Source organism: Plecotus auritus, assembly GCF_963455305.1.
Source record: "Plecotus auritus genome assembly, chromosome: 2".
Taxonomy (NCBI): Eukaryota; Metazoa; Chordata; class Mammalia; order Chiroptera; family Vespertilionidae; genus Plecotus; species Plecotus auritus.
This window is the reverse complement of record NC_137771.1, coordinates 3,671,312-3,696,218: the sequence shown is the minus strand read 5'-3', so window position 1 is coordinate 3,696,218 and position 24,907 is coordinate 3,671,312. Positions and strand designations below refer to the sequence as shown.

At 55.1% G+C, this 24,907-nt stretch overlaps 1 protein-coding gene across 11 annotated transcripts in view; it reads right to left on the bottom strand.

Annotated features, from left to right (window-relative positions):
- CAMTA1 (calmodulin binding transcription activator 1) overlaps nt 1-24,907 on the bottom strand; it is a 701,446-nt gene that overhangs the window by 309,381 nt on the left and 367,158 nt on the right. For all 11 annotated transcript variants that reach the window (XM_080656710.1, XM_080656721.1, XM_080656725.1 and 8 more), the window contains one exon: nt 9,797-9,932. In XM_080656710.1, coding sequence (XP_080512836.1) covers nt 9,797-9,932 — 136 coding nt within the window. The remainder of the gene's footprint in view (nt 1-9,796; nt 9,933-24,907) is intronic.

The window sequence follows — 24,907 nt, the reverse complement described above, 5'->3', positions numbered from 1 at the left end:
AGGTGGGAGCATCCCCCAGCCCCACCCCTCCAGGCGGGAACATCCCCCAGCCCCACCCCTCCAGGTGGAAGGATCCCCCAGCCCCACCCCTCCAGGTGGGAGCATCCCCCAGCCCCACCCCTCCAGGCGGGAACATCCCCCAGCCCCACCCCTCCAGGCGGGAGCATCCACCCCTTCAGGTGGGAGCACCATCCCAGAACCACCCTCCGCAGGGGCCCAGAGACCTCAGGGGGTAAGGGGAAATGAACTGGTGAGAACAGCACCCCTACCCAGCCCACTGTAGAGACAGAGGGAGCCACACTGCCCACCCTTGGTTAGACTCTGTCAACGGTTTCACAGCCATTAAAGAGTTAAAGGTCAGCAGCAAACGCACACTCTGTTTGCAAGAAACGGAACTTAACAGGATATTATACTGACAGCTTGGTCTAATGCCGTATAGAAAAGCTCACGAGGAAATGAGGAGTTTAAGCAAAATATCAGTTTCGGGTCACCACTCGGTGGAAAAGGGTTCCGCGCAGGTTCCGGCTGCAGATGAGGAAGGAATCTCAGCGGAAATGGGCATCTTGGGGTTTCCTGAGTTTGCTTTCCACAGTCACACAGAGAAGAGATCCTGGCATTTAACCAGCTGTCTACCCACCTCTATCCCCCCCCACAGCTCTATTCCCCCCGCCTCTATCCCCCCCCCCGCCTCTATCCCCCCCGCCTCTATCCCCCACCCGCCTCTATCCCCCCCCGCCTCTATCCCCCCCGCCTCTATCCCCCCCCGCCTCTATCCCCACCCGCCTCTATCCCCCCCCGCCTCTATCCCCCCGCCTCTATCCCCCCCGCCTCTATCCCCCCCTCCTCTATCCCCCCCGCCTCTATCCCCCCCGCCTCTATTCCCCCCTGCCTCTATTCCCCCCCACAGCTCTATTCCCCCCGCCTCTATCCCCCCCCGCCTCTATCCCCCCCGCCTCTATCCCCCACCCGCCTCTATCCCCCCCCGCCTCTATCCCCCCCGTCTCTATCCCCCCCCGCCTCTATCCCCCCGCCTCTATCCCCCCCGCCTCTATCCCCCCCGCCTCTATCCCCCCCTCCTCTATCCCCCCCGCCTCTATTCCCCCCCGCCTCTATTCCCCCCTGCCTCTATTCCCCCCCACAGCTCTATTCCCTCCGCCTCTATTTCCCCTCGTGCCTCTATTCCCCCCCCCCCCAATGTCTCTCTTTCCTCCCCCCTCCCCCCGCGCCTCTGTTCCCCCATGCCTCTATTTTTCACACATGTTTTGCTGGCCGGTGGGAAGCAGACAGAGCACCGGGGGCCTCATTAGTTTGCAAACATGTCCCCTCCCTGAGCCGGTGACTAATGCATGACCACTGCAGGGGTGGGTGTGGCTGGAAGCTCGTGCCCCTGCACGTGGCTGCCGCTCCGGGAGAGGCCACAGCGCCTGGGACAGAGGCAATTTCCCAGCTATGTTAGGGAATTGAAGGATGCGGAGACGATCAATAATTTACCATTCAGTAGGGTGAAGGCCAGAGATATTCTTTACCCAATGCAGACAGCTGTATCTGGTCCTTCATCGAGCAGGGTGGAGCATAGATCACGTTTTAAAGGCATCCCAGCCTCCAACGGGGCCGTAAATGATGCTACGGAATCAGGGTTGTGCCCTGGCGACATGTAACTTTGCGTCTGCTGCACGTGGGGCCCAGACAGGGAAAGGCCAGGGTGAGTTCTGGCAGCGGGGTCCTGGGGTCCCGCTGTAGGGAACACCCTGAAATTCCCATTCCTGACCTCAAGGGCTAATGGGCAGTGACATGGCGAGACTGTTGTGATAATAACTAGAGGCCTGACGCATGAAATTCGTGCACTGGGCTTGGCCCCCACCGCCATGGCTTCGTCCAGAAGGTCATCCGGTCTAATTAGCATATTACGCTTTTATTATTATCGACTAGAGGCCCAGTGCACGAAATTCATGCACGGAGGGGTGGTCCCTCAGCCCAGCCTGCACCCTCTCCAATCCAGGATCCCTCCAACAATCCAGGACCGCTGGCTCCTAACCATTCACCTGCATGCCTGCCTGATCTCCCCTAACCACTCTGCCTTGGCCCCGCCACATGGCTTTGTCCAGAAGGACGCGTGGAAGATGGCTGGTCTATCCGGTCTAATTAGCATATTATGCTTTTATTACTAAGATTAAATAGAAGCTCAGCACACCAAGCTGCTCTGCCTTTGACAGGGAGTTTCTAGCTCAATTACGCTCCAGTCAGGTTTGAAAAGGAAACGGCAAAGTATTTCACATGCTGTAACCTACCAGGATGGAGGGTGGGCAGGAATGACTGACACGCAGCCTCCGGGTGGCAGCCACTGTGGACGGGCTCCCTGCAGTCCTGGGGCTTTGGAATCTGAGAGGCACCAGGACCCACTTTTCAGAGAGCAAGAGGGTTCCCAGGCCTGGCAGTGCCCGGGTTTGCTAGCGAACGGCCAGGGCACCTACCCCCCGGGCCGTGGCCAGCGTGCGGCCTGTGCTCACTGTCCCTGCATCAGTACTGCGCCCGGAGGTAACCAACTCGCGTCCTCGACTCCTGTGAGACCATACCCCAGCAGCCAGGCCAGCAAAGAGTCCAAGGAGCCTGCTCTGACGGCCGAGGCTGCTGGGTGGAAACGGGCAGCCAGTGGGCGAGCTGCAGGTGCTGCCAGTGTCCGCACGTGGGACGCTCTGCCCTGAACCCGTTACTGTCTCCCTGGAAGTCCAATGTACTTGGCACCGCCCCACAGGTGCATGTGTGTGCCTGTGTGCACGCCTGTGTGCACACACTACACCTGAGGTCTCTGCAGTCCTCACCCCTGCACGGGTCCTGAGAGCTGGGAGCTGGGAGCTACGGCCTCAGCACAACGCATGGCAGCAGATGAACACAACCCATTCCCCTCAGTCAGGGCGGGAACGACCGGCCCATGCGTGTAAGGCCCGCCGTGTAAGGCCCCCGCCGTGTAAGGCCCCCACCGTGTAAGACCCGCCGTGTAAGACCGGCCGTGTAAGGCCTGCCGTGTAAGACCGGCCGTGTAAGGCCCGTCGTGTAAGGCCCCCGACGTGTAAGACCCGCCGTGTAAGACCCGCCGTGTAAGACCGGCCGTGTAAGGCCCGCCGTGTAAGGCCTGCCGTGTAAGGCCCGCCGTGTAAGACCGGCCGTGTAAGGCCCGCCGTGTAAGGCCCCCGCCATGTAAGACCCGCCGTGTAAGGCCTGCCGTGTAAGGCCCCCGACGTGTAAGACCCGCCGTGTAAGGCCTGCCGTGTAAGACCGGCCGTGTAAGGCCCGTCGTGTAAGGCCTGCCGTGTAAGACCGGCCGTGTAAGGCCCGCCATGTAAGGCCCGCCGTGTAAGGCCTGCCGTGTAAGGCCCCCGACGTGTAAGACCCGCCGTGTAAGACCCGCCGTGTAAGGCCCCCACCGTGTAAGACCCGCCGTGTAAGACCGGCCGTGTAAGGCCCGCCGTGTAAGGCCCAAGAGTGAAAGGCCCCGAAATCATTTGGCCTGGCCCTGCCAAGGCAACTGCAGGCGGGACCTGAAATTCAATACACCGGGAGCTCCGCCCCAGCGACTGAGGTGTTCATTAAGGAAATGATGTTATAAACACCCAAACGGCTCCTGGGGACAAAGGGTCCCCCGCCCCTGCCCAAGGGCAGGTGGGTGGGAATGTCACAGGCTCGGGAGGGCCTGGGTGCATCAGAGCCGAGGGGGCGGGCCTGAAGGTGGGCAGGTGGCAGGTGCTGGGGGTCACGCTCCCACCCACTAAGGGGTGGCCAGGGACTCCCCATCTTCTCCCTGCAGCCCCTGGTGGCAGGGGAGCAGGTTCCCGGGCTGGGGAGCGCGTGGTGGGACTCTTCCCCTCTGACTGGCTGGGTTATAAGGAAGGGCGGCCTGGTGACCAGAAGGAGGCCGATCCTCTCAATGAAGACCTTCCTAGCCTGTCCCTGACCTTACCGGGACCCGCACCTGGGACACAGAGCCACCTTTGCCCCTTCACTCCCAGGACACCACGGTCTCAGGACATGTCTTCTGGGGGCCGGGTGTTCGGGATAAGGACACTGGGCATCTGGGTGGCCTCTCGGCTCCGTTACTAACCGGCGAGGTGTCGCTGGACACTTCTTAACCTCCCAGAAATGAGTTATCTTCTGCAAAAGTGAGGATGCTGACAGTCCCTCCCCAACGAAGATGCTGTCAGTCACCGAATGAGACGATGCAGGGAGACTGAGGGCACAGGCCAGGTATTCAGTGGGTGCTCAATAAATGGCGCATCACTGTTCTGTTGCCAGTGGCGGTGGTCAGAGAAGGGGGACCTTGAGCAGGAGAAGCACACCCCCTCCCCGCCCCCAGGTCTCTGTGGGCTCAGCGGCATGAACAGAACAGAGAGGCTGCTATGCCGCCGCAGACTAGCCGCTGACGCTATTGATTAACATTGTAATTACATGAAGTGGCAGGGACATGTCACCGGGGAAGCCGAGTAATTAGAAATTACAGAAAGCCATGGATTTGAGTTCCTGAACAGATTCTTCCCCAGCACATCCGGGTAACAGGAAATTAGTTTAATGTGGCAGCGTACCAGCAGAATGTGGCACGAAAAATGCGGGAGAGTAAGTCAGGGGGAGCCCCGGGGGTTCCTCCGAGGTGCCACCCCAGGACTGGCCCCTCCCCCGGCACCGCCACAGGACCCCACACTGGGTCCCCAGGCTCGACACCAGGCGGGGACTCGAGATGGAAGACCTGGTCCAAGTCCCGGACGTGCAGCCAGTGGGGATACACACACCCGCCAGGACTAACCGCGGGGCCGGGCAGCCTCAGAGGACGGGGTGCCGGTGAAGGCTCAGCCAGTCGCTGCTCAGAGCAAGTTCCCATGGCGACCTCCCCAGGCCTGTCCTCGGGGACACACGCTTATTCTGAACTGCAAGCCTCCGCCGCGTGTGGCGACAATGTCCACGGAAACGCCAGCTTCCGTTTCTGTCTGTTTTCAAGCTCGACGCGGTGCTTGCCTTGCCCCTCTGCCCCCCCCCGCCCCCACCCCACCCCCGTTCTGCGCCTCACAGGTCCGCTGGGAGCTCGCGCCCAGGCCTCCGGTGTCTGGCAGACACTAGGTGCTCACTGTGCACTCACGGGGCTGCCGGAGCCGAGCCGGTTGCGCACACAGGACGCTTCCTTAAGGAAGGTACCGATGGCCCGGCCGGTGTGGCTCCGGGGCTGAGGTCGGCCCATGGACCAGGAGGTCACGGTCCAATTCCCGGTCAGGGCACATGGCAGGCTCGATCCCCAGTGTGGGACACGCAGAATCAATTCTCTCTTATCGACGTCTCTCTCTCTCTATCCCTCTCCCTCCCTCTCTGATCTAAAAATCAATAAAAACGTATTTGTTTTAAAAAAGAAATAAAGGTGCAGATGGAGTGGTGGGTACTTGGGGGCGGGGGAGAGGGAGCCGGAAGTTACTCTGGCTGGAGGAGACCAGGGAAGACGCCCTGGGAGGTGCGGAGTGACCGGGCTCACACGGTCTCCATGCAGACGCGGAGCAGGGACTGCTGTGCGTATCATAGGCTGGCGCGTCTGCAGGGGAGCGTGTGCAGGGGAGCGTGTGCAGGGGAGCGTGTGCAAGAACGCATCCATGTGGCTTAGGAAAAGCAGAACCACGTATTCTGTGTAAAAGCCACCGTGCGGCCTGCAGACTCCCCTGCCCCCGTGAGCCTCCGGCTCGGCTCTTCCACCCGCCACCTTCCTCCTCATGTGCTCCCTGCTCTTTCCCACCTTGATGTGGGCACCACGGATACATGTGGCTGGGGTTTGTGGCTGGTGCGTGTGGCGGGTGCGTGTGGCTGGATATTTTAAATATTCTCCCATCAGATATTTTAAATATTCTCCCATCAGCTGCAAGCACGATGCCTATTTATCTCGTGGCTGCCAGCAGAGCTGAAGTGGTCCGGCATCGCCACGAGGCAGCCAGTTATTTCATGCCCTGTTAATTCCTAATGCCGTAACTACAATTTCATCCCTACTTTTAAAAGAGGTGCTTTTTTTTCCTTTGTAATATGTGGCCTACGTGTCCAAATAAAGAACATCAGCCCTAATGAGGCTGACTCCAAAAACATAACCTCGCTTCTGCCGCTCGCCGTGGGCTCGGAGCTCGCAGGCGTCAGCTCAGCAAAACTAAACTCTTCACGGCTGAGAACTCCAGTCGGAGAGGGTGGCCGGCACTTCCGCCCGCAGATGGCCAGGCCGGGGTTCTGTCCACCGCAGAGCCGCGCGGTGGGGAAGGCTGTCAGCTCAACCACAATGAGCCACGGCCTCAGCCACGACCACCTCGTGGCTCCAAAGGCAGGATGTGGGCGGAGCTGGCCTTGTGGTGAGAGCAGCAGCAGCCCTGACCCGGAGGCGGACGCCTGTCTGATGGGGCTGGAGAGAGACTGACACGGTGCCAGGCAGGCACCTGCCGCTTTAAATCACGTCAGCGACTGTACCGCAGCTCGGTCAGTGCCCACGCCACTTCCCACCCAGCCCATTACTGCCCGACCCCAAACACTCCTCGTTTCCTATGTTTATGCCACTTCCTAAGGCCACGTCGGCCCGGTACCCCTCCTAGCGCCCCGCCCGGGGCCTGCGCTTCTCCCTCACAGGCCTCATCACCTGCGTCAGAGCTGCATGCTGGGCATTTTGTCCCCCACGCGATCATGAGGGTTGGGGACGTCACTGCACCCATCACACCTGTGGACAGCTGCTCACAAATGAGGGCAGGTGCTGACTGGTCCCGCCTGAGTGAGGTCCAGGGGCAGCTGATGTCTGGCCAGCGGACGCACCTGAGTGAGTGCCAGGCGCCCCGGCTCAGTCCCAGCGCCATGCAGCTTTGTGGTGGGATGTGGGGCAAGAAAAACCCTCTCTGAGGCTCAGTCTCCCCCTCTGTGAAATGGGTATAACAATCGCTTTGCATGATTTTTATTTGTTTGTTTTTTGTTAACCCTCACCCACGGATATTTTTCCACTGAATTTTAGAGAGAGTGGAAGGGAGGGAGGGAGAGAGAAAAACATCAATGTGAGAGAGGCACATCGACTGGTTGCCTCCCACCCACACCCGGACTGTGGCCGGCGTGTCAGGGATTGAGCCTGCAACCCAGGTACATGCCCTGGATCGCGAATCAAACCCGGGACCCTTCAGTCCTCAGGCCGATGCTCCACCCACTGAGCCAGATCGGGTGGGCTGGCCGAGGGCTGAGGGAGAAGGCGCACCTGGCCTGGGAGAACGCTAGCCTGCGGCTGTCGCTGAACTACGCGCGTGGCTCCGCTCTGTAGCAGGGACCATGCAGCGGAGCAGCCGGGAGGCGGGTGGCCCGGAGCTGGCCGGGCCTGACATGACACTCGCCCTCTGGGGAGAGGCGCAAGGAAGCCGCACGCGTCTGGGGCCAGAGAAAAGCACCATGAGCGCGAACGTCCTCTTCCCGCTCGGCCCAGGAGCAGCAGCACCTCCGCTCCTCAGACCAGGAGCGGCCACCAGGAGGCAGGGGACACCTGGAGGCACCCTCTGCTCCCCGGGGAACCTGCCCCGCCCCCCCGCCCCTGCCAGGCAGCATAGAGCCGTGTGGGCAGGACTGCCTTCAGGCACGCTGCGATTGCATCTCAGGAGACGTCGCCAGCACACCCACCTTTCTCCTCCTGCCAACCTTTGTCATCCCGGGAACCTTATCTAGCCGGCCTGGCTCACAGACAAGACAACTCATCACGGACCTAACAGCGCGTGGGCTTCCGAGCGGCCCTCCTGTGCCGGCCCCGAGGAAATCGATGCGCCTTCGAGCGGAGGACCTGGGCCAGCCTCCGAGCGCACAAGGAGCGGACTGCCGGGCAGGCCCGCCCGCCTGGCCTGCGGGAAGGCCTACAGCAAGGGCGGCGATGAACGGTTCATCCTCATGTCTTTATCGCGCCCTTGAACCGAAGAGGCCAGCTTGGGTGGCGGAAAATCACGGCTGCCAGGCCCCGCCAGGCCGCTGCCTCCCCAGCCATAGGGTAGCGGGCCGGCACGGTGCCTGCTGTGACGTGGGCGCTGAGTCGATGGGAACCGCCTGACTGAACCCACAGGAGAAAGCAGGGTCCCAGCTGGGAAGCCCCTCCTCCCGGGAGACAGAAAGCTCAAGTCCACGCACTGTGCCATTCCAGTGGGAAGGACGCTCACCTGCCGGTCCTCCCGCCCGCTCACATGGCACCGAGAGTCCGGGAAACCCCTCGCGGCCCTGCGCGTCCTTCCTCCGTGTCCTGAGGGTCCACATGCCACATGTGCGTACGCGTTAGACCTCCGCTGCGGGAGCCACAGTAACTCCGAACGTAACTGTGGCCTGAAAACCACCTCTCTGCTTCCATCAGCGGGACCCTAACGTCCGGCCGAGGGAGGGAATGAACGCTGGGCTTTGTTCCTGTCTTGAGGAACACCCCACCTTGTCACCTGCCACCAGGGGCGCCTGCGCTAGTGCCACTGAGGGCGAAACCACCAGGGACCTGCGGCAGGGGGCCACTTGCCCGGGGTTCGGTGTGAATTCCCTGGGACCCGGGACCCCAGCCTCTCCTCTCCCCATCGCTCGCCCGGAGGGGGATGGGGGGATGAAGGCAGCAAAGGCTAAGCTGTGTATCCAGTCACCAGGCGTGTCCCTGACCGGTCCAGGCCTGCATTCCTCATCTCAGAGCTTTTCTTTGTCATCGTCATAAAGCGTTGCTATCAGGCGTTTACAAACAGAGTTCTCTCCCTCTGTGGCGTCAGATAATAAAAGCCAGTGGATGCTACTTTTAACATCCCGCAAAGTACACGATTCATACAGAAAAGGCGTAAGGACACGTGCGTCACCAAGAGCATCAGCATGGAGGGGCTGCTGAGCTCACGGGGCCGACGGTCCTGCCGGTCAATCCTGGCACCTAGTGGACCCCACACGCTAGCAACCCCATATGCCAGTGGACACCACACACTGGCGGACCTCCCATGCCAGCGGACCCCACACGCTAGCACCCCCATATGCCAGGGACCCACAGGCAGCAGGCACAGGGGCCCTCTCCCTGACCACTTTGAACACAAGGTGAGTCACAGACAGCTCCTCAGCTCCTGGCCTGAGACAGCCCCTGCCGCCTCCCAGGGAAGACCCTTCACAAGGACGCACAAGGCACAGAGAGGTGGCACTCGCTGCCAAGCCAGCCACGGGTGCCGGTTCATGTCCTTTCCTCTGGGCTGTGACCCTGGCTCGGCCCTCACACCCAGCCAAGGGATGTGCCCACAGCTGCCCAGGTGAGCAAGTGTGGACAAGACAACAGCAAGGTAACCAGACGGCCCCCGTCTCCCCCAGGACCCAGAGGAAGTCTGCAGGAGACCCCGATGCTTCTGCAGGGCTCACCTCCCCCCACCCCCCAGCCCTGCCACAACCCCGAGCACCTTAGCCCCTCGAGTTATCTGTAACACCAGGGAGCTCCCTGAGACACCCAGAGAGAAGCAGAGGGAGTGTCAGCAGAGGGAGTGAAGCCCCCCCCCCCGCCCACACTCAGTGCACCCAGAGCACCTCCGCCCTCAGCCCCACACCCCACTCTGCACACCTCGCCACTCCCAACCCGCACACCAACGGCTCTGGGACGCAGGAGCGCTTTAGCTGAACCCGGTTTCTTGGAAAACGGGAACGGAGACTGGAGGGTAAGAAGGGAGGAGGAAAGGAAACGAACAAAAGTACTTTCGACAGAGGCGCCTGGCCTCGCAGCTCCCGGGGCCAGGCCATCCTCCGCGCCCGACGGGGACGTTGGAGGCCAGGAGGGCCCTTGGCTCTTTACCTCCACTCCCTGGACCTTCAGCTTCATGTGGTCCTCGCGGGTCGTTTTCCCATCTTTCCTCTTCTTCCAGCAGTACCCGTCTTTCCTGTACTTCACCTTCTTCCTGTTGTAGAGGATCATGGAGCCATTCTGCGGTCTGCAAACGACAAAGGGCGCGTTACCGAGAGAGCCGAGCAGAAGACAAATCTACGGAGAGAGACATCGTCAGCCAGTGACCGTCTCCACGGAGAAGCCACCCCGCCCCGCGCTTGCTGGGGCGTCCGATTCACCGTTTACTGCAGCCCCCGGACTGCCCGTGTTCTGTGGCCAGCCAACCTCTGCTTGTGGATCTGGTACCTCATGAGTTCAGTGTGTCAGTGATCAGCTTAAGAAACACCCCCTCAGTCATCGTCACCAGCTAATCGGATACGCGACGCGGGGGCCTGCGCTCTGCCCGAAAAGTGGGAGAAACGGAGAGAGAGCAGCGAGAGCCGGGCCGTCGCAGCGCCCGCTGCATCCTATCTCCCGTGGGAAGACTTTCTCCTCTCGGTCCCTCATCACCCGCATCAGGAGACGGATAAGGCGACCTGGACCTGGAGGACTGTGTTAGGAAGGGGCCGACGGGAGGCTCGGCGCCTGCGCCAAGTGCCCCCGATTCACGGCTGCCTCCGCCGGGCTGGTGCGAGGAATGGCCGCCCCTTCTCCCTGGTGAGCTGGGTGCACCTGGGCTCCAGCTGTCAGGGACCCAGGAACCTCCCGGGAACCTGCCTATCGGGACCACAACCACGGAATCTTAGGGAAAGAGGTGCCCCTCGCTCAGGGCTAAGAGTGGGATGATCGTTCTGATGCCGTTAAAAAGTACAAATAGCCCGCCTGGCGGGGCTCAGTGGCTGAGCGTCCACCTATGAACCAGGAGGTCAGGGTTCGATTCCCAGTCAGGGCACAGCCCTGGGTTGTGGGCTCGATCCCCAGTGGGGGGCGTGCAGGAGGCAGCCCATCAGTGAGTCTCTCTCATCATGGATGTTTCTCTCTCTCTCCCTCTCCCTTCCTCTCTGAAGTCAATAAAAATATTAAAAACAAACGAACAACTAAGTAAATAAATAAAAGCACACATAAACAGAACCTTGGATTTCCCTAAAAGAAGCCACTCATCCGCCATAGGGCGCGGGGGAAGCTTACCCAGGACCCCGCAGGGGCAGCTAACCTTCTGTGCGGTGGAGGGCTAGAGGGTGGGGGTGGGGGTGGGGGTGAGGTGCGGGTGGGTCGGGCCCTCAAGGAAGACGCCCCTCACACTAACAGCACATCACACACACACACACACACACACACACACACACACACCCGTGTGGCCACCTCCGTGTCGCTCTGCACCTAAACGTCAGCACGGAGAACAGAGTGCGAGTGATTCTGAGCACGCACGAGGCCAGCGTGGTCCTGTCACCCCCCAGGGCAGGTGGCTCAGATTCCCGCCATCGCCAGCCGGTGGAGCAAGAGAGCCACCAGCCCTCCTTCCTGCCCCCGTCAGCAGCCTCCACCCCGTTCTGCTCTGGTCCTTGAACAACCGGGCCATTTCACCATCAGGCACGGAACACTGGCTATTGATGGTTCACTATCCCACTGTCTGTAGGGAAAAACACCCCGGCCGGGGTGACAGCCGGCTGTGTCCCAGCGAGGTGAGGACTAGCACTGGTCCCTGGGGAATCACAGGCCCAACACTTCAGTTCCCCATCCCCTCCCCGCGCAGCGGGTTCAGGTGGGTTTGGGATTCCTCCCTAAGTCTGCGGGACTAAAACCACTGGGAAGACCTCCAGGTTGTCACAGGCTGTCCCATGTTGCCACAGGCTGTCACCTGACGGTTCTGTGTCACGCCCACAGGACGCCTGGAAACCTCCCGGTCCCCTTCCACGGCCAGGTGGCAGGTGAGCTGGACTATTGGGCCCACGCTGCCGCCTCCACAGCGTCAGCTCTGCTCTCGGTCCCTGCCGCAGCTCCAGAGCCCTGTGAGCCCCCCCCCGCCCCCAAGACCCAGGGGAGGGGCCCCAAGTTCAACAGCTGTGCTTATGGCCACTGCCTAAGGCAGGAGTGCCAACCTGTTTTCTGCCATTTGGGTATTTATTATATTATTCAAGGGCCACACAACATTACCAGCTTCAAAATTAGCCCGTTGTCCTGGCCGGTGTGGCTCAGTGGATAGAGCGTCAGCCTGCAGACTGAAGGGTCCTGGGTTCGATTCCAGTCAAGGGCATGTACCTTGGTTGCAGGCACATCCCCAGTGGGGGATGTGCAGGAGGCAGCTGATCGATGTTTCTCTCTCATTGATGTTTCTAGCTCTCTATCCCTCTCCCTTCCTCTCTGTAAAAAATCAATAAAATATATTTTTAAAAAAATTAGCCTGCTGTCCTGGCCGGCTTGGCTCTGTGGATAGAGCATCGGCCTGCGGACTGAAGGGTCCCAGATTCGTTTCCGGTGAAGGGCATGGACCTTGGTGGCAGGCTCGATCCTGGGCCCTGGTCAGGGCGCATGTACGAGGCAACCAATCGATGTGTCTCTCTCACATCGATATTTCTCTCTCTCCTCTTTCTCCCTTCCACTCTCTCTAAAAAAAAAAAAAAAAAAAAAAAGGAAAAAGATCAATAGAAAAATACCCTCTGGTGAGGATTGACCAAAAAAAAAAAAAAAAAAAAAAAAAAAAAGCTGCTAAACAACAACAACAAAAAATAAAAAATTAGCGTGCTCTATTTGGTCAAACATTTAATTGACTCTTCCTAATGCCTTGACAGGGCCAGACCAAGTGATTTCTCAGATCTCATATGGCCCGCGGGCCGGACGTTCCCCACTCCTGGCCTAAGGGATAAGCGAAGGAACACCTCTGACCCACTAGACGGCTCTGTGCTTGTCGCGGCCCCTCAAACAGGAAGGAAGACACCCGAGAGGGTGGCAGGGACGCCTTGGCCCCAGCACCCCCTCTGCGGCAGGAGACTGGGCGATAGTGCCATCCAGCTTCCTGGGAACGAGGACAGGGCTCCGTCCTCATGCCCCCCTGCCTGGCTCAGACCCTCGGCAGCGTCTTCAGGCGCCTGTCCCCCCATGGGAACTGCTATGACCCAGAGAGACTGACTCCCCCAAACACTGTCCCATCCACAGCCAGCATCGCAGCTGCAGCACCCACAGAAACCACCTTTCTCTGACCCGACCTTTGTGTTTGAGGGGACAGAACCCGTGACCCCACGACGCGCCACTTCACCATGCAGACTGTTTGAGCCAAAGACAATAAGGCCTAACACGCCCAAGAAGAGTCTTTTTAAAAAATATATATGTATTTTTTTTATGGATTCCAGAGAGGAAGGGAGAGGGAGAGAGAGACGGAAACATCCATGATGAGAGAGAATCACTGATTGGCTGCCTCCGGCACGTCCCACACAGGGCACTGAGCCTGCAACCCAGGCGTGTGCCCTGCCCGGGAGTCGAACCGTGACCTCCTGATTCAGAGGTTGACGCTCAACTGTGGAGCCACAGCAGGCGGCCACCGTTCTATCACTTGTGACGATGAAGGGCTCCCCTCTCTTAGGCTAGAGCGGGGGGGACTTCTGGGTCTTGTGAAAGGGCTGTCTCTGGTGTCCATAGCTAAGCCGTAAAAAGGCGTGTTGGTCTGAGTCCTTACTGAGGTCCATATAAGACCCTACTCAGCAGTGGTCAGACAGGGACCCTTTGGCATCACTATATCTAAAAAAACACATTTTTCTTAGAGAGCGCTCATCCTAGATCAGTGGTCGGCAAACTCATTCGTCCACAGAGCCAAATATCAACAGCACAACGATTGAAATTTCTTCTGAGAGCCAAATTTTTTAAACTTAAACTTCTTCTAACGCCACTTCTTCAAAATAGACTCGCCCAGGCCGTGGTATTTTGTGGAAGAGCCACACTCAAGGGGCCAAAGAGCCGCATGTGGCTCGCGAGCCTCAGTTTGCCGACCACTGTCCTAGACAATTGTCCTACTGGTACCCATGGAAAGACCAAGGTGAAAAGGGATTCAAAGGAACGTAGCCTTGGAGAACGACTTCAAGAAGATGAAAGAACAGGAATCAGACTTAGAACTAAAGTCCACATCCAACATCAACTCCCCTTGTGGAATCCGGCCCCACCTCCTCGGCAAATCTCAGCCCCCAGCACCTCTGCTACCGCAGCTCCAGAACCGTTAGTGACAGAGCGAGGGTGCCAGGCACGTGGGGCAGGGCCGCTGGGACACGGCCTGGAGCGTGGGCAGCTGGGGACACGGCCTGGAGCGTGGGCAGCTGGGGACACGGCCTGGAGCGTGGGCAGCTGGGGACACGGCCTGGAGCGTGGGCAGCTGGGGACACGGCCTGGAGCGCCACACTCCTCCCGGGAGCCACAGGTCCCTCCACAGATCACGGGGGAGGGGACACAGCCAAGGGGGAGCGAGCACATGGTCCGTGGAGGTGAATGGCGCAGGGGAGGTGCCTGACCACAGAGGCCGGCCAGTCTCACCTGGGGAAGAACTCACTGGTCGGAGAGTGGGAAGCTTCCGAAGGCTTGGAATGATTGGTTATTTTGAGAGAGCTCCTGGTTAAAACCCCAGGGGAACAAAGAATCAATCAATCTCTCTCTCCCGCACCCCTCCCCCCCATTCCTGCATTCTCTCTTGGCCCAGAGCACATAGCCAAGCAGGTCTAGCCGCAGCCTGGGCCCCCAGACCATGTGGGCTCCAAAAAGACTAAGTTTTCATAGGAAGCAGAATCCCCGGCCACCGGCCTTTGTCGGGGCCTTGCTGAGGACACGGCTGGCCTTTTCTCTGCTGGACGGACGGAGATGGGCGATGGGAAGTGGGGAGAGGAGCTCCTTAGACTTGGCATCGTGAATAAACCTCGCTGCACCCCCATCTCCTCCCGTGCGTGGATCCAGACAGCGCTTTTCTCGCCATCCCCTGGGAGAGCCTGGGGTCCACCATCATCTACAGCGTGCACCCCCGCTGTCCTAACTCCCCTCCCCTGTGAGCGTGAGGCGGGCACTCCAGCCCGACCCCTTGGCCCAGGGCAGACAGGCTGCTCACGTGGTGCTGAGAGCAGGAAGTGGGTCCAGAAGTCCCGGACGGACGGACGGACGGACGGACGGAGAGCGAGGCCCACCCCACTCTGCAGGCTTTGCCAGCTTCCGGCCTTCCTAGGCAGTGTCCTTTGCAGATGCGTCTTCCACCCCCACCAGCGAGCTCATGTCCCCTGGGCAGCAGCAGATCTTTTGAATTGCAAAGCCTTTTAGCTTCACTCTCAGAAGATCCCACCCAATTTAAAGAGGCCTTTAAAAATGAAAGGCCATTCACAGCCCCATTCACAGGGCCTTATAAGGGAGGTGTTCCCTCCCGTGATTATTCTGTAATTATGAGACAAGCCCGAGGCCCTGGAGAGCACCCCTCACCGAGGAGACAGATGGCCAGGAAGCCTCCGGGGCCTCCTGCAAATGACCAGGATGCGGCTGAGCTGCAGGCTGACACTCAGGCTAATAGAAACAGGAGCGGAGCTGCCCCCTAAGGCGAACTGGTCTAAAGTGAAATGGAGCCTCAGAAAGGAGGGAACTTTGTGGAATGCTTGATGCAGACTTTTCAGCGGCGCCCTGCCCTGAGTCCCAAGGTTCTAGACCGGAGACATCTTTCCCTTCCACCTTAGTAGAAAACTTTCTCCCTGCTACCTAAAACGGCAAATTCAAAACAGTGCGATTGGGCAAGCTGGTCATCCTCAAAGCATTATCTTGGAGAAGGCTCTCGATTCTTTGAAGACAGCTTGAGGAATAGAGATGAAAAGGAGTGAGAATCAACAATTCTTTTTTTTTTAAGAATTTTTTTTTAAAAAATATATTTTATTGATATTTTACAGAGAGGAAGGGAGAGGGATAGAGAGTTAGAAACATCGATGAGAGAGAAACATCGATCAGCTGCCTCCTGCACACCTCCCACTGGAGATGTGCCCGCAACCAAAGTACGTGCCCTTGACCGGAATCGAACCCAGGACCCTTCAGTCCGCAGGCCGACGCTCTATCCACTGAGCCAAACCGGTTTTGGCAAGAATCAACAATTCTTGATTTACAGCTGGAATCTTCAGAGGTGCAGAGGTTATAGGGGCAGAAATAGGATGTTGGGGACCAGCGATAATTGTAAGAAGTATACACCATGCTCCGTTAGCCGTGACTGCTTGTTCTGATGAAAGAAGGCACAGTCTAGCCTGGCTGGGAGGTGCACGTGGGACCTGGGAGCTCACCTGGAAGTGGGGACACCCTCCCCATCCGGGAGCTGCCTATCATCGTGGAAACATTAGCAACCTTGTTGATGAAACCAGAGCCTCCAGCCCTTTGAAGACCCCCAGCCCTTTGCGAACCCACAGACCTTTGCACGTCTCCAGCCTGCTTACCTGCGAACTGCCCATTTGGTGTACCTTTTGCCTACTTTGCACGTAACCTTTATCCTACTCACTATAAGCAGCGGCTCATGGTGGGGGCAGAGCGATTGTTGTGGCTGACCTGCTGCTCTCCCACGCTGCCGGCAGGCCTGGAATCAACGCTCATGTGATTCCACCCTGGCTCTGCTGAATTGGCTCAAGCAGTGACAGGCAGCCCGGACCCCTTGATTGTCCGGTTCCAGAAGCATAACGAGAGCAACCCAAGTCCCCTCAGACCCCTTCATACCTGCTGCCGACACTGTAAACACCAGGCAGCGGGGAGGACAGCCGGTCTGCACTTAAGCAAAACAAGGACCATTTTAAACCATAACCCTAGACTTCTGAGGATGGACAAATATACCCCCAAACCCCGAGGAGAAAACTTGCATCCTTGCTCTGTCCCTCCAAGACACACATCTCACCACAGCTCTGAAGCGCAGACACCCCGGGCATAACGAAGGCAACGCCGGAGACGGAGGGACAAAGCCGGGGCTCAAATCCAACTGCTGAAAAGCCTCTCCTGCCCCAATGTGAGCCACAGCCTCCTTCAGGTGCCTCCCAAGTTCAACACAAACGCTCGAAGTCCTCCCCGCAGATATCAGCAGGAGGCTTCACTCAGCCCCTGGGGCAGGTGACCGTACTGTGTTCCAGCTGCCAGTGTGGAGTCACTGTCCTTTACAAACCAGGGAGCTTGCGGTACCTGCTTCCTGGCAACCTTTCCTCATGGGAGCTGTAGCAAGCATGTCAAACTCTGATAAGAAGCCAAAAGTGGCCCGCGAGTTTGACACGCTTGCTGTACAGGGTTTCTGTGTGTGTCTGTGTATTTGCGTGTGTCTGTGGATGTATGGTACATACATGTGACCGTTTTCTGCCTCTGGGTGGTCTTGCCAAGATTGATTTGGAAAGGAGCGCTCTATTTCATTATCTTAAAAAGAAGCACTTATGAATTAAGTATTCCTAAAACTCAGAAACAGACCCGATCGCGCACAATTTTCAGTAAATGAAAGCGGGTTTCCGTTTGTCGGTTTCGTTAGTACAGGCGTGTCGTAAAAGTTAATAGCGTTAGTATAAAGCGTTCACTCCACCTGGGTTTCCGAAAATCAGAGGAGCCTGTGCTCTCTACTACAAAATCTGTCAGCAAGAAAAATGATTGAAGATGATGGCTAACTGCTTTCATGTCTCATGAAATTTTCATGAGTAATCATCTGTTAAGAACAAGTGAATTAGGTAGACATACGTGGGATAAGAGTGTATAAGTGAACTTTTCAACAGTAATTACGGTTTATGTCTACTTAAATCATTTCCCAAGTCTTTTTGGTAACTCGAAACCTCAGAGTTTTCCTAAATTTAATTAATTGGTGGGAATTTATTAACTATCTAGCTCACTTCCAAATAAGATAAAATAGAAAAACACTTGATTATGGAACATAAGCTTATCCACTTTTGGCTTCTTATCACAGAGAAACAAAACATATTTGGATTCAAAGTAAACATGTCTCGTGCCACATAAAAATATGTCCAGTAAGAAAGCAGATGCTTCCAGAGACGATGAAATAAATTCATTCATAGCCTTCCCAATCTAAAGAATGCTGGTATGCCTGGCCAGCGTGGCTCAGTGGTTGAGTGCTGACCTATGAACCAGGAGGTCATGGTTCGATTCCCAGTCAGGGCACATGCCCGTGTTGCGGGCTTGATCCCCAGTGTGGGGCGTGCAGAAGGCAGCTGATCAGTGATTCTCTCTCATCGTTGATGTTTCTCTCTCTCTCCCTTCCTCTCTGAAATCAATAAAAATATAGTTTAAAAAATAAATAAAAGAATGCTGCCAAAACAGGCAGTTCACAACTGCTTAAGTTTTCACTAGAAACTAAGGTCCCTAAGGGTTAAGAATTCTAGTGAACATATGTAATTAAAACCTCCACAAACAGAAAGTCATAAAAGCAAGGCCAGCATCTCCCTGCGCCAGGAAAGCAGAAAATGTGTTTCGGTGAGAGAAGGTCTGAAGCACAGAGGTGATTTTTGTTGAGAGAAACGAAAGTCATTTTGTCCTCGTTTTGAACTGGCTAGTTCAGAATGGGGGCAAGGAAAACTCAGGACGAAATGAGAATGTAAAAGAAACTTACAGAAGGCTTGTGAGGGTAGAGATCGTGGGGAAGGAATTTTACATGTGGTTTAACTGGCTAAGATGGGAATGGATACGATTAAGTGTTTTAAAAAAGGAACAAATGAAAATTTATAGCAGAAATGCACTGGCGCAACATTAGAATTTGGTTTTCTCTCTGTGAAAAGGACAAAGTTGTCTTGGATTATGGGTCTGCTCATGATAAGAGATGGGGAAAGTTTTTTACTTTTTGGGCAGGCTGCCTAGCAGGCAAAGATTTTATGTTTCCTCGGAATAACTCCCTGTGCTGTGTCATCTTTCTCATCAGTCGCTGGTTACGTAAGTAAACCTCGTCTTCTCGATGTCGCGCTGCGTTTCGCTCAGACCTATGTAGCCTTCTGCACTTGCCTTTGAAATCCTTTATTGTCGCTTTGGTTAAAGGGATAGGTATTGTTTCATAATGACCTGGGGCCCTACTTAACCAAGGGTCCAAACCTGTGATACTTCTGACTCCTTCCCCCCAAATCGAATTCTAAATGAAGTCCTTTTGACCTTGAAGCAATTCGGGATTTTTTTTTTTTTTTTTTTTTTGGAGGATCCCTGGAACATCTCAAAAGATTTGTCCTCTCGCCTTGTGAGAAGGGAGATGTTAAACTAATAAAAAGTAGGTGCTTGTTAAATTCCATAGGTGGTGCTGCCAGAGAAGAGGTCATACTAAGCCTGCTGCACGTTATATTTATTCAGGTACGTATAAGTGTTCCAGAAATTGTATGGCATGCTTAGAAATCAGATGTCCTGATACAATGTAAGGGCTTATAATTCCAGTTATTATCTTAAAATGTGGTGTGCCACAGAAATAACCAAATTTCCTGTCAATGATATTGTAAGGGGCTCTCATCAGATCTTTACCCACGGCCGTCTTAAAGTTGTTGGTTTTTTGTCATTTATAGCAAGTTACTAGAGGCCTGGTGCATGAATTCATGCACCAGTGGGGTCCGGCTGGCCCGCCCTGATTGGGGCCGACTGGGGCTGAGCCGGCCAGAGGGAGGGGCTGTGGGAGGTTGGCTGGCTGGCCCTGCCCCCAATTGGGGTGTGGGGGGCCAATCAGGGTGGGGGGAGCCAATTGGGGGCAGAGCTGACCAGGAGGAGGGGCCATGGGAGATTGTCTGGCTGGCCGCACCCCCAACATAGTGACCGGTCATTCTGGTCGCTTGGCTTTTATATATAGAATATTTTACTCTCATGCTTTTTGCAAAAATGTGTTTCTGCTGAAGTGTGTCATCTTCTAAGAAATTTGTGGAAAGAACTCTGGCCAGTCCTCTCAGATACAGGCTTCCAATAACTTTCAGATCAAACTGGGTAAGACACCATAGAACTCCAATGAACAAAAACTGATGGCTGCATAAAACTGTGAACAAAAAAATCAGCAGGAATTCAGTACTTGGGCCTGAATGGACTAATGAGGATGATTATAATTTTTATGACTTTTTGTTTAAAAGATTGCTGCTTCTTTCATCTTTTGTTTCCCAGTTAGAAGCCCTCCGTGACTTATGGCAATTTCGTAAAATAGATTTCTGTGAACAAAGATGAAGCATTTATCTTTTCCTCCCCCCCTGGTCCCTCCAGGGTTCGGACACTCCCGGTGAGTATTCCTATTTTCATGGCAATGTAGTTCCGTAAGAACCCATCCTCCTTCCAACGGGACACAGCTGTAAACACTGGTCATGCCACCGAGGCTGCGACTGGAATGTCACATTCGAGAGGGATGTGCACAGCCTCAGATGTGACCAGACAGCTCTGAGGAACTAGGGGTGAATTCATGGAGCCAACAGAGCCCCTGGGAAACCCAGCCTGACACCTGCTCACAGGGTTCCCAGCGGCCGTACAGGTGAGTAAGGACGGCCACCTCCTGGCAGGCCCAGGGACCTGTGGATGTTTGGGGGACCTTGAGAAGAGAGGGTTTTACCCAAATGGAAGATATTGCAGGGAAGTCTGGGAAGTCCTGGGCGTGGCTGCTCGGCCTCGAGAGGGTTTTAAGAGTCGAGCTGAGCCTCTTTCTGAGAAGTTCCAGGAAAGCAAACCTGAGTTTGTGGTTCATCACTCCTCTTGCTGCACCGACGTGAACAGTCAGGCCAAGTCTATTAAAACTAGACTCAACTCGCAAACAACTTAGTCTTGCTGTGGTTGTGCTCGATAGGAAAGGAGGTAACGACAGACAGAAAAATAACGTTTCAGTAACACACTGTGGGTATCACATTCTGCTGCTGTCAGTTGTCTGCGAGGTTTTGTTCTCCCCGGAAACGGGACCAGACCCTGGATTCTTCTGGTTCCTGCCAACGGTGAGCTACCACCCTCCAAACGAATGTTCCCGTGTTCCTCCCACCCTCCGACCTGGAATCGTTAGAACTAAAGCTGCCCCTTTTCCCGAAGCCACGCGAGCTGAAGGTGGACGGCTCCGGGCAACCCCCACGACAACCCACGTCTACACAGTCTGTGCAGGCCCCGCCCCCCAGAAGGATCCCCAGAGAGACACAGACTGCACCCCAGGAAACTCTGCCAGGCTGCCTGTCCCCTCCACCTGAGGATGCTCCCGCCTGGCACAGAAGTCCTCCCACCGGCCACCGCCGGCCTCGGAAACTGGCATCACAGTCTGTCTAAGCCGGAACCATTGTTTTTTTTTCTGTTTCCACAGAAATGCCCCTTAGGGAACTTCCGATTGTTCACTTGCAATGCGGTTAACTGAGCCGCTATTCTCAGGACCGAGCCTGGCTCCGGGAGCCGGCGGAACCTACCCCCTCAACTTGCGCACGGGAAATTCCGGGGCAAGGCCCAGAGGCAGGGCTGAGCGGGGACGGGATCCGTGACTCCACAGCGCCACCGCAGCGTGCAGACGGTGGGAGCCGAAGGCAGTCACGCCTACCCGACCCAGGAAGTGTCTCCTAACCTCTCCCTTACCTGCTCAGACGACCTGAGACGGGAGCCTGTACGGAGAGAGCCATCAGCAGGGGTGCCTGTTTACACCGAACCTGTCTCCCAACACTGGCTCTCCCACCGCCCCGTGGCCCCAGGCCCCACCCTTGTCCTGTGCTCAGGATGGCACGGGCGCCTCAGTTTCCCTACTGTCTGAGGGACACGCATCTTCGGGGTCCAGCACGTACAACATTAAATGTGCCGTGTAGTCTGTTTGTGTGAACTGAATTATTACAGCAGCGGAGGAGCCTGGAAGGCAGAGGGCAAGTTTCCTCCCGGGCATTTCGGGAACGTGGGAAGGGCCCTGTCCTCCGCCATCTTCAGCAGAACGTAACCCCCAGGGAACCGGGGCGTCCAGTTAAATGGCCTCAATCAATGGCCCTGTCATTTTATTTATTTTACTTTTTAAAAAATATATTTATTGATTTCAGAGAGGAAGGGAGGAGAGACAGACAGAAACATCATTGATCGGCTGCCTCCTGCACACCCCCCACTGGGGATCGAGCCCGCAACCCAGGGATGTGCCCTCGGCCAGAATCGAACCTGGGACCCTTCAGTCCGCAGGCTGACGCTCTATCCACTGAGCCAAGCCGGCTAGGCTGGACCTGTCATTTTAACTTGTAGTAATGAGCAACCTAATCGTGTCCAGTCCACCACTCCGATGCCATTAGAACCTGCCTGGATATTATTTCTGGACACAGAAAAACGTATTATAAAATGTGTTAGGAAGGAAAAAAACACCGAGAATAGCCAGAAAAACCCCAATGAAGAATACCAAGGTGTGGGCTAGCCCTACCAGCTATTAACACAATCTATAAAGCCTCTGCATTTTAAAAAGTACGGAATTATTAACAGACCAATGGAACAGAGCAGAAAACCCAGAACTATTCCCACTTACACATACAAAGTTAGTGTTCATTAAAGGAGATATGGCAATTCAGTGGCGGGGGGCGGGGGTGGGGGGGAGATGGGACTGACTTGTAATACATGGCATTAGAATAACGACAGGCATACGGAAGAAGGTAACTGGGTCTACCCTCGCATCACACAGCAGCGTAAATTCCAATGGAACAGAGATTTAAATGTCATAAATAAAACCACACATACTCTAAAAGCAGGTGTAGCTAAATTTCTCCATAACCTCAAAGTGGAGGGAACGTTCGTACCGTGATTACAAATGGAGCATCGATGTGTGAAAGACCAGTTCATAAGAGACAGGTCTGCTTACCGACAAAGACCCCGCCGGCTGTTTTGCAAAGCGGCAGCAGCATTTTACACTCCTACTGGGGCTGCTCCAGGGTTCCCACATCCCACATGCTCCCCGACACGTGGTGGTGTCTGTCCTGGATTACAGCCATCCTTGTGGGGGTGGGGTAGCGTTTTAACTTGCATTTCCCTAATGACTAGTGGTGGTGAGCATCTTTTCATGTGCTTATTAGCCATTCACATAATTTCTTTGGTGAAATGTCTACTTGAATCGTTTGCCCATTTTTAAATGAGTTGTTTGTCACCTTCTCTTTGAGTTGTACGAGTTCTTTGTATCAAGTCTGGATACAGATCCTTTATCAGATACATGATTTGCAAACATTTTCTTCCCAATCCATGACTTTTCTTTTTCTTTTTCTCTTTGACAGATCCTGCCGCAGGGTTATTTGCACAAGCAGCACAGGAGACCGCCAGCTCCACGCAGACAGCAAGCAGGGGTCCCCCCAGTGCTTCCATCCTCACATCAGCAGACAGAGGCCTCTGCTGTGGAGCCTTCGTGGGGGCCTGGGCCCCTGTGGGAGCCTGAGCTGCAGCCGCACCCGCAGCCTGGGGCTGGGTTTCAGCCTTGGCCTTGGGCTGGCAGAGCCTGGGCCCCTTGGCCATGTGGGCACGAACTCGTTTCCCACGCTTGGGGTGAGCGACGTAGGCAAGTTGACTGAGCTTGCCGCTGCTGCCCTTTGGGATCTTGGGCTTGACCTCCTAGGGCTTGACAAGGGCCTTGGTGACCTCGGCACATGCGCTCACGGCCTTGGCGTTGCTGGTCTGTACCTTCTTCAGGCCCTTCTGGTTGTGCTTCTTGGCAAAGCGCATGTTCCTCAGGAACTTGGGGTCTACCCCCTTAAGAGATTCCTCTCTTTGTGCCCAGGGTTTCTTGATGCCATTTCTTTTTTTTTTAACTTAATAAATCTTTATTGTTCAGATTATCACAATTGTTCCTCTTCCCCCCCCCATAGCTCCCCTCTACCCGGTTCCCACCCCACCCTCTGCCCTTACCACCCCCCCACTGTCCTCATCCATAGGTGTATGATTTTTGTCCAGTCTCTTCCCGCACCCCCACACCCCTTTCCCCCTGAGAATTGTCAGTCCACTCCCTTTCTATGCTCCTGATTCTATTCTATTCACCAGTTTATTCTGTTCATCAGATTTTTAATTCACTTGATTTTTAGATTCACTTGTTGATAGATATGTATTTGTTGTTCATAATTTTTATATTTACCTTTTTCTTCTTCTTCCTCTTCTTAAAGAATACCTTTCAGCATTTCATATAATACTGGTTTGGTGGTGATGAACTCCTTTAGCTTTTTCTTATCTGTGAAGCTCTTTATCTGACCTTCAACTCTGAATGATAGCTTTGCTGGGTAGAGTAATCTTGGTTGTGGGTTCTTGCTATTCATCACTTTGAATATTTCTTGCCACTCCCATCTGGCCTGCATAGTTTCTGTTGAGAAATCTGCTGACAATCGTATGGGTGCTCCCTTATAGGTAACTAACTGTTTTTCTCTTGCTGCTTTTAATATTCTCTCTTTGTCTTTTTCTCTTGGCATTTTAATTATGATGTGTCTTGTTGTGGTCCTCTTTGGATTCCTTTTGTTTGGGGTTCTCTGAGCTTCCTGGACTTGTAAGTCTATTTCTTTCACCAGGTGGGGGAAGTTTTTGGTCATTATTTCTTCAAATAGGTTTTCATTATCTTGCTCTCTCTCTTCTTCTGGCACCCCCATAATTCGGATGTTGGTACACTTGAGGTTGTCCCAGAGGCTCCTTACACTATCTTCAAATTTTTGGATTCTTTTTTCTTTTTGCTTTTCTGGTTGAGTGTTTTTTGCTTCTTTGTATTTCAAATCTTTGACTTGATTCTTGCGGTCCTCTAGTCTGCTGTTAGGTCTCTGTATAATATTTTTTATTTCAGTCAGTGTATGTTTAATTTCTAGTTGGTCCCTTTTCATATCCTCGAGGGTCTCGCTAAATTTATCGGCCTTTTCTAGGAAATTCTTGAAAAACCTTATAACCATGGTTTTGAACTCTATATCCAGTCGTTTACTTTCCTCCATTTCTTTCATTTGTGATCTTTTTCTTTGTCTCCGCATTTTCAATGCTTCCCTGAGTTGGTAGAGTGGCTTTGTGTGCTAGGTGTCCTAAAGGGCCCAGTGACTCAGCCTCCCCAGTTACCTGAGGTGGACACTCTTGGTGCACCACTTTGTGGACTGTGTGCTCAGCCTTGTTGTAGTTAAGTCTTGATTGTTGTTGGTATCACTGGGAGGAATTGACCTCCAGGCCAATTGGCTGTGAGGATCAGCTGTGTCTATGCTGGGAGAACTTCTGTGCTGGAGACACCCTTATGAGACAAGACCTGCAAAA